The 12,419-nt window shown below is 38.9% G+C and overlaps 1 protein-coding gene across 2 annotated transcripts in view; it reads right to left on the reverse strand.

The window, feature by feature from the left end:
• Positions 1–12,419, reverse strand: part of LOC135200302 (glycine--tRNA ligase-like) — a 674,105-nt gene that overhangs the window by 210,578 nt on the left and 451,108 nt on the right. For both annotated transcript variants that reach the window (XM_064228841.1, XM_064228850.1), the window contains one exon: positions 2,334–2,517. In XM_064228841.1, coding sequence (XP_064084911.1) covers positions 2,334–2,517 — 184 coding nt within the window. The remainder of the gene's footprint in view (positions 1–2,333; positions 2,518–12,419) is intronic.

Consider the following 12,419-nt stretch of genomic DNA (forward strand, 5'->3'; position numbering starts at 1 on the left):
TTTAAATCACAGCGTGCTTAGTTTCCAAAATTAAGAGTTCATTTTTGGCTCCTTTTTTTATCATTGCCTGAAGTTTAGTATGCAACCATCAGAAAGGAAAAAAAATGTCATTATCATATATAAATAATGCGATATATGATAGCACAAAAACAAAATTTCATATATAATTGTATTCAAATCGCGCTGTGAGCAAAACGGTTATAGCTAACTAGTTAATTTTTGTTGTTGTATTATACACTAAATTGCAATCATTTTGGTATATAACACATTGTAAAATGATCAAAGCAACACAGAGAAAATATTATCACAAAATGATGCATGAATTCAAAATGAGCAGACGTAAAATTTTTTTTTTTTCAAAAATTCACCATATATCTAAATATTGCTCTAGAGACTTCCAATTTATTTCAAAATGAAGACAAATGATTGAATATTACTATACTGTAAGAGTTTTAGCTTACAATTACAGTTTTCGACCATTTCAGACGAGTTAAAGTTGACCGAATGTCAAGATTTTTTATATATTTTTTTATTTATGTAAATATTTCAAAAATGAGAAAAGCTACAACCTTCAATTATTTTTTTTGTATTCTACATGAAATTGCGCACATTTTCATATATAAAACTTTATGTAACGGCTAATTTAACATGGTGCAAACATTACGAGAATGCGACGTACGCATTTCGGAGATTTGCGGCAGAGAATCCTCGCGCAGAGGGAAGGAAAGTTTTTTTAAAAATTCACCAATCTAAATATTGTGCTAGAGACTTCGAATTTGTTTCAAAATGAAGATAAATGACTGAATATTACTAGACTGTAAGAATTTAGCTTACAATTGCGTTTTTCGACCATTTCAGTAGAGTCAAAGTTGACCGAACATGGTTTTTTTTTTCCATTTATAGTGATTTATATGCAAATATTTCGAAAAAAAGAGAAAAGCTACAACCTTCAATTATTTTTTGTTGTATTCTACATAAAATTGCACACATTTTCATATATGAAACTTTATGTAACGGCTAATTTAACATGGTGCAAACATAACGACAATCGCACAAAAAAATTTCTGATTTTTTTCGGAAGACAACGCGCGGACGTAAGGAAAATGTTTTTTTTTTCATAAATTCACCATAAATCGAAATATTGTGCTAGAGACTTCCAATTTTTTGCAAAATGAAGGTAAATGATTGAATATTACTAGAATATAAGAGTTTTAGCTTACAATTGCGTTTTTCAACCAATTCAGTAGAGTCAAAGTTGACCGAAGGTTGAAATTTTGGCACTTATCATTATTTATATGAAAATACTTCAAAACTGATCAAAGCTACAACCATGTGTTGTTTTTAGTTGTATTGTGCATGAAATTGCGCACATTTCCATACATAAAACTTTATGTAACGGCTAATTTAAAATGGTGCAAACATTATGACAATCGCACGAAAAAATTTATCGGAAGTTACCGTGCGGACATAAGGAAAACGTTTTTTTCATAAATTCATCATAAATCGAAATATTGTGCTAGAGACTTCCAATTTGTTGCAAAATGAAGGCAAATGATTGAATATTACTAGAATATAAGAGTTTTAGCTTACAATTGCGTTTCTTGACCATTTTGGTAGAGTCAAAGTTGACCAAAAGTTGAAATTTTTGCACTTATCGTTATTTATATGAAAATATTTCAAAACTGATAAAAGCTACAATCATGAGTATTTTTTTGTTGTATTCTACATGAAATTGGGCACATTTTCATATAAAATACTCCATGTAACGGCTAATTTAAAATGGTGCAAAAATTATGTCAAAGTGACGAAATAATTTCTGAGATATGTCACTGATACTTTGTAGTGCGATAAGAAAGAAATTCGCGCTTACGCGCCTGCATAACGATTGTAAACAAAACAACGCCTTGATCCGTGAGCTCCCAGCATCCCCCAAGGCGCGTGATTCAAAAGTTTTCGCCTGGTAGGCCTATAAGTATTTTTCCGCGAATTAAAAAAAAAACTTTTTTGAGTCGACGTATGATATGTCCAATCGGCATACGGGAGACATTTTGACTCGACATTTAATACGTCCAATCGGAGTAAGAGGGTTAATGAATATTTCAACCTGGCCTGTGAGGGTTAAACATCAAAAGTTTGTACAGCCACCAGAAGCAAAGTGGAATGTAGACTGTCAACTGCCCTGTCAGTATAGTTGGAATGGCTAGTCCAACTAGCATTCACAAGCTTATTTTTAAGTAAAGGATGCAGATTTGTATTTGTGTAGGAACAAATATACGTATGTAAGTACTTTATGCACATCATATACAATATACCTACAATATTAACAAACCTACCCAACTTCATTGAGGGTTTTATCCATATCCTCAGCAGCCTCACTAGACAAGGATGCTAATGCTTCCTGCACAACCTTAGCATCTTTCTTGAAAGTTTTCCCGATAGCTACCTTGTCTGGAAGAGCAACAACTGAATCTACAATTTTTGGTTCTTTTAAAGGACGTTCCACAGACATTCGTACACCTGTAATGAGAAATATACAAATGAAAATGCTCATTGTTCCAGAGTCATTTGTATACCTGAAATGAGAAATATATAAATGAAAATGCCCATTTTTTCAAGTACTAAGAGGAAGAAAAAAGACAATGAAAGAATTACAATGTGAGCAACAAACCCTAATATATTTTTAATTCATAAATTCATCAATATAAAATTACTAGGATGAATAATAGATTTTTTATGTCTGACATAGGCCAAGTATGTGGGAAAATATAGCGCAGATAGAAAACTTGATCGAACCTTATTCTTCTTTGTATTACATTATAAGTTGCAACCCTCTCGAAAAAAAAGCATAAAACATCATATAGTCTTGGAATTTGCAAAGAATAATTGGAATTCTCATTACTAGTTCTATCAGAAGTTGAGGTCTGAGATGCCACATGAGGATATTACTTAACTGAAATACAGTGGACCCCCTACTCGCATTCTCCGGATTCGCAGACTCACACATTCGGGGATTTCTCTTGGGAACATCCCCCCACCCCATATTCGCAAAAAATTTGCCTATTTGCAGTATTTTCTATGAGAAATATCCAGAAATTCCCTGCATTATTCACGGAAAATTTGCGCATTCGCGGTATTTTTCCATGAGAAATATCCACAAATTCCTGGTTTTTGTTATCAATTTCATCATAAAATGCACTTTTTGTGATAAAACTATTAAAAAAACCAAGTATGAAAATTTGTAGTGGTTTTTCTTAAGTTTTAACTAACAAAATAGGCTGTTTTTAGCATTTTTATAGGGGTTCCAAACATTCGCGGATTCTAACTATTCACGGGGGAGGTCTGGTACGCATCCCCCGCGAATACGGGGGGGACCACTGTATAAAAATTTGTAGTGGGTTTTTCCTGAGTTCTGACTGACAAAAAGGCTGTTTTCAGCATTTTTATAGGGGTTCCAACTATTTGCATATTCTAACTACAGTGGTACCTCGAGATACGAAAGGCTCAACTTACGAAAAACTCGAGATACGAATCAAATACGAAGATTTTTGTGGCTCTACATACGAAAATTGTTCAAGATAAGAAAGGTTGTTGCTGTAAAGTCCGAGATTCGCCCGGACCACCGGTAACAATTTTAAAACTCGCTCGCTGCCAACTGAGTAGACTCGCCACCATCCTCCCGCTCTCCCATTGGTTCCTGATGCTAGTCACCGCCATAAGATCCTGTTCTCCTATTGGTCAGCATCTCTCCCATGATCCCATCATGCATCGTACGTAGCGGCGTTCTTCTTCAGCCATTGCTTCTCACCGGCGTTATCGTACGCACGCGGGATTCGTTCGTTCTCATATACGATTTAGTTTGTAAACGTAAATTCATGTTAGTGATTTTGTTGTACTACTTTATCGTGTTGTGCGAGAACTTAATTAGTATACTACATAACTTAATTACGTACAGTATAGTCACAGGTCCCAAGAAAGTTGCTGAAGTTCACAGAAAGAAAAGAATGCTTTCTATGCAGACAAAAATGAAGATAATAAAAAAGTATGAAGCTGGCATGTGGTTGAGTGTGATCGCTAAGGAATACGGCTGAAATCCGTTGACGATAGGCACCATCCTTAAGCAGAAGGAAGGACAGAAATCGCTGGCGATACGATAACCAAGACAGCAATCTGCCAGAAGGCCAGCGCTTTTTTCGGCGATTTGATTGCCCAAGCCGAAGACGACGGAGGAGAGGGGACATCGACGGCAACCCCAGACTTCAAGGCTTCTCATGGGTGGTTCGAAAAATTCCGTAAACGGACTGGCATCCATTCGGAGGTGAAGAAATTGAAATTCTGTAAAAAAAATGATAGTTAAACTACAATAAAGTTTTGTACATACTTACCTGGCAGATATATACGATTAATGACCCACCCAGCCTCCCCTCAGGAGACAGGTGGAAGAGAAAATCTGAATTCTAGAACGGTAATAGTTCCTATTCCTGCTACCCAGCGGCGGGGCAGTAGGTCACCTGACCTACCTGTAGTGTGTGCCGTGAAATTCGAATTTCTGTCGGGGACGACAGAGTCTATAGCTAAGTATATATCTGCCAGGTAAGTATGTACAAAACTTTATTGTAGTTTAACAATATCATTTTTGTACATGAACTTTCCTGTCAGATATATACTTAGCTGATTGACACCCTTGGTGGAGGGTAAGAGACAGTTAATAACTGAATAAACAGGTAAACAACATACGTTGTAGGTAATGAAAAAAAATACAACCTTGGTTCCTACTTGATTAGGCGGAAGATTCCAGGGCTAAATCCTAGGAATCTGCTTCGCCTCAAGAGCCTCAGCGAGGATGTGACCTATGGCTAAGAGTTCTTGTGGTTCTGTCGATGGGGTCTTATCCACTTACTCGACAGAGCCTGATGGCCTTTGTCAATGGGGTCTTATCCACTTATATGACAATACGCCTATGCCTAGTGGCATAATTAAGGAGCACAACACCGATCCCGATCACCTGATCCTAACACGAGGGTTAGTGCATAAATTGAAAAGAGTTATCTCCAAACTCCTTTCAAACAACCCAAAGAAAAAAAAAAACAAAAAAACACGACGTTAAATAAAAATTTAACTCACTAGCTAAGGATCAGAATCGGCTCCCTATCCCAGCAACGTATCAACCAACAGAGAAGGATCTCTCTTAGGTTATCTTGACATCCTTCGGTTAAAGGGAAGTCAACACAGAGTTGCATCTCCCGTATGTGACAGCTAAATTGTCCTTATGACATATAGTTAAGGAAAGAACAAGAATTCGGAATAGCTCGCACTTCATGCGCTTTTAATTCTCAGCTGTTTGAAGGAGTCATCAATACACTTATCAAGTGCTTTGGAGATCACACTGTTTCTAAGAAGGCCAGGGCATTCTTTGATATAGATCTCTTCTGGGTGAAGCCTGTAGCCTGGATAGTGCTTCGCGCCTGGCAGGCAACTAGCGCCTGTCTAGCGCCTCGTGCCTGGCTGGAGCCTCATGCCTGAATGGCGCCTAGAGCCTGGCTGGCGCCTTGCGCCTGAATGGTGCGTAGAGCCTGGCTGGAGTCTCGCGCATGGCTGGCACCTGATTGACTCCTCGCGCCTGGCTAGCGCCTCGCATCTGGCTGGAGCCTCGCGTCTGGCTGGCGCCTTGCGCCTGGAAGGCTCCTGGAGCCTTGCAGAAGACTTCATGATTACTGTCAATGAGTCTACATTGCCTGAAGAGCTACAGCTAGGACGTGACCTGTTGCTGAAAGACTCTTCGGATCTACCAAAGGGATATCTGATCCAGTTACATGGTAGAATCCAAGTAGGATCTAGTCAAAGGGGGTTCACCCGCTTACATGACAGAACCTGTCCACTACTATCAAAAGTAGTCAAGACTTCATGGACACAGTCTATGAGTTTGCCTTGATTGAGGAGCTACAGCAAGGGCATGACCTATTGCTGAAAGACTCTTTGGGTCTACCAAAGGGATTTGTTATCCAGTTACATAGTAGCATCCAAGTAGGATCTTGTCAAAGGGGGTTCGCCCGCTTACATGACAGAGCCTTTACCTGTATCATATCAATGGGGACTATCCCTCTTACATGACAGAGCTTTAGGCTTCTCTGATTGGAGTCTAACGCCTAGAAGGAGCCTGGCACCTGGATGGCGCCTGGCTGGCGCCTTGCGCCTGAATGGCGACTAGCGCCTCGAGCCTGGCTGGAGCCTAGCGCCTGTCCAGCGCCTCGCTGGAGCCTCGCGCCTGAATGGCGCCTAGAGCCTGGCTGGCGCCTCGTTGGCGCATTATACTCGGCTGGCGCTTCTGGCGCCTGGCGACTGGCTGGAGCCTGTCTCCTGGCTGGCGCTTTTCGGAGCCTGGAGCCTGGTAGGCACTTCTGACGCCTGGTGCCCAGCCGGCTCCTCGCCACTTGCTGTAGCTTTGAGCTTGGCTGGAGTCTTGAGGCTGGCTAGCGATGTCCACATCGGACACTCTCATCTGTCCGATCTGTTCGCCTCTGGCGCATTTGCGCCTGGTTGGAGGCCCGCTCCTTCTCCGCATCAGACAATAAAAGCCTTCGATCGCAGTCTCACCGTACTTCCTGAGTAGCCAGTTACCCCATTCAATGAAGGAATATTATAAAATTATAACGAGCCTAAGGAAGTTCTCAATAAAGCATATTAAGCGAAACAACCTTCGTTAAATACAGGAGCTGAGTCGGTGTTGTCGTAACAAACCCTTCAAGCATAGTCCTCACCCAGGAAACTCCTGGAAGGATACAGGGAATTCAGTTGCCAACCATAGGGGAAACTACGTTAAGCGCATATGACTTGACCATACAGTAGTCCTATACACCAAATTCTCTACTACATTCTTTCCTCACCGAACAGAGAGAGAATGGAAATTTACTATCCTCGTTCTTTTCGTCAAAAGAACGAATTAGTATAATCTGAAGGCGATCCCAAGTGATAATCGAGGATCGAAGAGAATCTCTCAAGCTTCCTATTCTCTTGGACAAAAGGAAGAATTCTACGCGTCTATTACCTGGAAGAATCTCTAACCAATGAATGAGAGCTCCTCCGAATCATGTCCGAGAGAGCTTATATGCTTACGCAATAAGATGTGAGAGATCTTTGTCAATGAGAACTAATCCATTAAGATACAAAGAGTATACATTTTTTGTCCATTATGTGTTATGTACATACATGACAATACGTTAAATATCTTCCTAAGGAAGGAAGTTAATCCAGGAACTCGTTAACCCTCTTACGCCGACTGGACGTATTTTACGTCGACTTACAAAAGTTTTTTTTTAAATTAGCGGAAAAATACTTATAGGCCTACCAGCCTAAAACTTTTGAATCATGCGCCTTGGGGGATGCTGGGAGTTCACGGATCAAGGTGCTGTTTTGTTTACAATCGATACGCAGGCGTGCAAGCGCGAATTTCTTTCTTGCCGCACTAAAAAGTATCTGTGACACATCTCAGAAATTATTTCGTCACTTTGACATAATTTTTGTACCATTGTAAATTAGCCGTTACATGGAGTATTATATATGAAAATGTGCGCATTTTTATGTAAAATACAACAATAAAATACTCATGATTGTAGCTTTTATCAGTTTTGAGATATTTTCATATAAATAACGATAATTGCCAAAATTTCAACCTTCGGTAATATTCAAGCATTTACCTTCATTTTGCAACAAATTGGAAGTCTCTAGCACAATATTTCGATTTATGGTGGATTTATGAAAAAAATAACATTTTCTTTACGTCCGCGCGGTAACTCTTCCAAAAAAATCATACGTGCGATTGTGGTAATGTTTGCACCATTTTAAATTAGCTGTTACATAAAGTTTTATATATGAAAATGTGTGCAATTTCATGTAGAATACAACAAAAAATAATTGAAGGTTGTAGCTTTTCTCATTTTTGAAATATTTGCATATAAATCGCGATAAATAGAAAAAAAACCACGTTCGGTCAACTTTGACTACCGCTGTAAATACGTTCGAAAAAAAATCGCAATTTGTAAAGCTTAAAAACTTTCTTACAAGTCTAATTTAATTATTTCAGTCATTTATCTTCATCTTGAAATAAATTCGAAGTCTCTAGCAAAATATTTAGATTTATGGTGACTTTAAAAAAAAACTTTCCTTCCCTCCGCACGCGGATTCTCCGCCACAAATCTCCGAAATGCGTACGTCCCATTCTCGGAATATTTGCTCCGTTTCATATTAGGCATTTCATAGAGTTTTATATATATAAATGTGCGCAATTTCATGTAGAATAAAACAAAAAATATTTGAAGGTTGTAGCTTTTCTTATTTCCGAAATAATTGCATATAAAAAATATATATAAAAAAATTCGACATTCGGTCAACTTTAACTCGTCAGATATGGGCAAAAACTGCAATTGTAAGCTAATACTCTTACAGTATAGTAATATTCAATCATTTGTCTTCATTTTGAAAGAAATTGCAAGTCTCTAGGACAATATTTAGATTTATGGTGAATTTTTGAAACAAATATTTGTTTACGTCCATGCGTTACGAATTCATGCATTATTTTGTGATAATATTTTCTCTGTGTTGCTTTTATCGTTTTACAATGTGTTATATACCAAAATGATCACAATTTAGTGTACATTACAACGAAAAAAAAAGTAACTTGTTACCTTTAACTGTTTTGCGCACAGCGCGATTTGAATACTATTATATATGAAATTTCGTTTTTGTGCTATCATATATTGCATTATTTATATATGATAATGATAATTTTTTTCCTTTCTGATGGTTGCATACTAAACTTCAGCCAATGACAAAAAAAGGAGCCAAAAATGAACTCTTAATCTTGAAAACTAAGCGCGCTGTGATTTTTTGAAAAAAATATTTTTTCCGCTTCCGCGCTCACTCTGAAACACCTCCGGCATACGGGAGACAATTTTTTTTTTACCGCTTCGGCATAGGAGGGTTAAGTCTTCATGATTTCCACAGAAATCGCGGAAGGGACAGGATTCCTGTTCAAATCTTGAGTCTACAGAAGGAAGATTGATGTTCCCTTTCCGCATTTATTCCCGAACGCCGAAAAGATGAGATTCTTATAAGAAAAAACTCCTGTAGCTCTTGCCTCGTCATAAAGAGGGAAGAGTATGAATGAAGGAGAGAGTCCACGTTGAGAGGAACTGTCTGTTACAGCAGTCTTCAGAAAATTGGAGAAGGCCTTCTTTCAGTATCAGAATCATCTTGACAAAGGCGACGGCCGCCTGAGCGACATCTTGCGCCTTTGCCAGGAGAAGGCTACTTCTGTTAAAACTAAAACGAGAAGTCTCGTGACTGACTTCTCTCCAAAAGGCAATTCGGGATAACTTGGAGCCTCGCGCCTGGCTCCTGCCTGCTAGTTTCTACTTGCTTAGAAGGCTCCTTTCACTCTTCTTAGAAGATTGCGGATCAGCAGACATGAACCCTGGCGCCTACTTGCTGGAACGCGGCTCGCGCCCAGCTGCTGGAAAGCGGCTCACGTTTGTCTGCTGGAACGCGGCTCGTGGATGGAGCTGTCAGAATCGGTTCATATCCATCCTTTGTATGTCCACTGGAAGGGATCTCTTCATAGAAGGAAAACGTCCTTTCTCAATACTCATACCAATGGCAAGATTTGTTCTTGTATCTTCATAAAAATCTTCGTCGCTGAATATTCCTCCTCCTTATCCGCCAAGGGGAAGGAGGTATAGATAATAACGGAGAAACACTGTTTTAGGATACCTTTCCAAAGGTTCTCCTTGGCAGTCTGGGACGCCACAGATCCTGCCGAGGGGACGCCTGACCGGTGGGGGCTCTCCCTAGCCCTCCTGCGGCTTTCGACTTTCCTCCTCCACTGGAACTGGGAGTCTGGAAGAGGTCTAGGCCTGGAGGCACTATGGAGCCGGTCAGAACGCACCCTCCACTTCACTGGGAACACTTATTCACTTCTTACATTTTAGTATCTCGCATTTTGAGCTACATCCCTTTATCTTCAAATTGCAACTATGGATTGTAGTTTCTGTGGAGTAAGAAGGTGATGAGGATGCAACAACTACTAGTACGCTAATGCTCTAACTGCTCGTTAGCACAAAAGCTATTAAAGCTTCTAAAGGAAGCGTATCTAGTTATATGCTTTTCTGACTTCCTAAAGTAGGAAATTAGAGTTTTATATTTCCTCAATAAAGTTGTAACACTTATTACACGTATTAAAGAATAAAAATTAATAATTCCCTTTCTTGCAAACTATGTGAGTGTCTACCGAAAAATTCGGTAGTTTCACGTAATATATTCTTCGAAATTTCGAAGCGCAATTCATTAAAAAGTTAATAAAAGCGTATGCCAAACCAAAGACCCAGTACTTCCCTGCAAAAGACAGCCCAGAAGATCGATGGCGATGAAAAACAAAAATCAAGTCAGGAGGTAGCAACAATGTATGTTGACACTACCGCGACAGAGAAAATCTGGATTCTAGAACGGTAATAGTTCCTATTCCTGCCACCCAGCGGCGGGGCGGTATATCACCTGACCTACCAGTAGCGTGTGCCGCGAAATTCGAATTTCTGTCGGGGACGACGGGACGACGGAGTCTATAGCTAAGTATATATCTGACAGGAAAGTTCATGTACAAAAACGTAAAGTATAAAAAAGTAAAAAAAAAAATGTAAAAATCAAAAAGAGAAAAAAAATTTAATTTGAAGTTTTTTGTAAAGTGTTACGGTTTTGTTAATTGTGTTTCGTAAAGTTTAGTTTGTTTCCTGACATTTTTAATGTGTTTCATTAAGTGTAAGAACTACGTAACAAATTTTCTGCCATTTGTCCTCCTCTGTCGCCACTTTCGGAGATAGCCTCACTCAAAAAGTTAAGCTTCCACATTTTACTACATACGTATGTATGTACGTACAGTATTTCTTGTATACCTTGTAACTAATACACTTTATTTACAGGTACATACATATTAGTACTACTAGTACGTACTATTAAGTTAGGTATTGAATGGTCCAAATTGTTGTAGTATTTCATTGTTTATAGGTCAATTTAGCTTTATGAAATTTACTGGGTTGTTTTTGGAGGGCTTGGAACGGATTAGCCATTTTACATGTAAAATACGGTTCAAGATACGAAAAACTCATGATACGAAGGCCGCCTCGGAACGGATTAATTTCGTACCTCGAGGTACCACTGTATTCACAGGGGGGTCTGGTATACATCCTCGTGAATACCGGGGACCACTGTGCAGTGGACGAGACGTAATCTAATTACTACAATAAAACAGCTCCGCAGGAATGGGGAAAGTCACATGACCTTGATCATGTTCTTCTTGTAACTTTGTGATCACATATTCTAATGGAACTTCAGTAAATAATGCTGTAACATCTAAAACCACCATCCTTTCGTCTACCCAATTACTATCTTTGACCGGCTGTAAAAACTGGAATGAATGCTGCAAATGAGCACTTGAGAACATGCCAAGATACTGATTTAGAAGCTGAACCAACCAGACTGCTAATGTGTTTTGCGGTGAACCACAAGCAGCAATAATAGGCCTGAGGGGGGCACTCAGGTTTGTGAACCTTAGGTCAACCACAAAAGGTATACTTGGGGATCTTGATGAGATTTTTTATAAGACTACTTTGTGCAAAGGAATAGAAAAGGAATTAGCTATTTTTCTGTTTTCTATTAAATTCTTGTTGCATTTTGATGGCAGTGAGGGGAGTGGGGGGACAGCAGGGTGAGGTACATTTGGGTATCATTTAAAAGGGCATAAGCTTTCTCCAAATAATCACTTGTGCTCATGACTACTATAGCTCCACCTTTGTTGGCTCTCATGATCATGATTTCTTTTGTTTCTTTTTAAGGAAGCTGGTGCTAGTTGATGCCTTTTTGGTAACACATTACTAGCCTTATTATTTATATTATCATTCAGAATAGCACCTTTTAAGAAATTTATAGTAAAGTACGGGTGTTTGAAATTAAATAAATTAATACTAGTAAGAATTTGGTAAGATGCATATTCGTTACGTTTGTATTTTATGAGGGTCTCTCGGTGCTTAGGCTAAGTACCGATAACCAAACAACTGCAACATCTATTAACCATTAAACACTGAGCCGGTATTTCTGAAAGTGTCTCCCGTATGCTGGCGGCGTTCGCGAGTGAGCGCCGAAGCGGAAAAAAGTTTTTTTTTCCAAAAATCACAGCATGCTTAATTTTCAAGATTAAGAGTTCATTTTTGGCTCCTTTTTTTGTCATTGCCTGAAGTTTAGTATGCAACCATCAGAAATGAAAAAAATATCATATATAAATATTGGAATATATGACAGCGCGAAAAAACAATTTCATATATAATTGTATAGAAATCGCGCTGTGAGCAAAATGGTTAAAGTTAATGAGTTAATTATTT

The sequence above is a fragment of the Macrobrachium nipponense genome, chromosome 23 (genome assembly GCF_015104395.2).
Source record: "Macrobrachium nipponense isolate FS-2020 chromosome 23, ASM1510439v2, whole genome shotgun sequence".
Lineage (NCBI taxonomy): Eukaryota > Metazoa > Arthropoda > Malacostraca > Decapoda > Palaemonidae > Macrobrachium > Macrobrachium nipponense.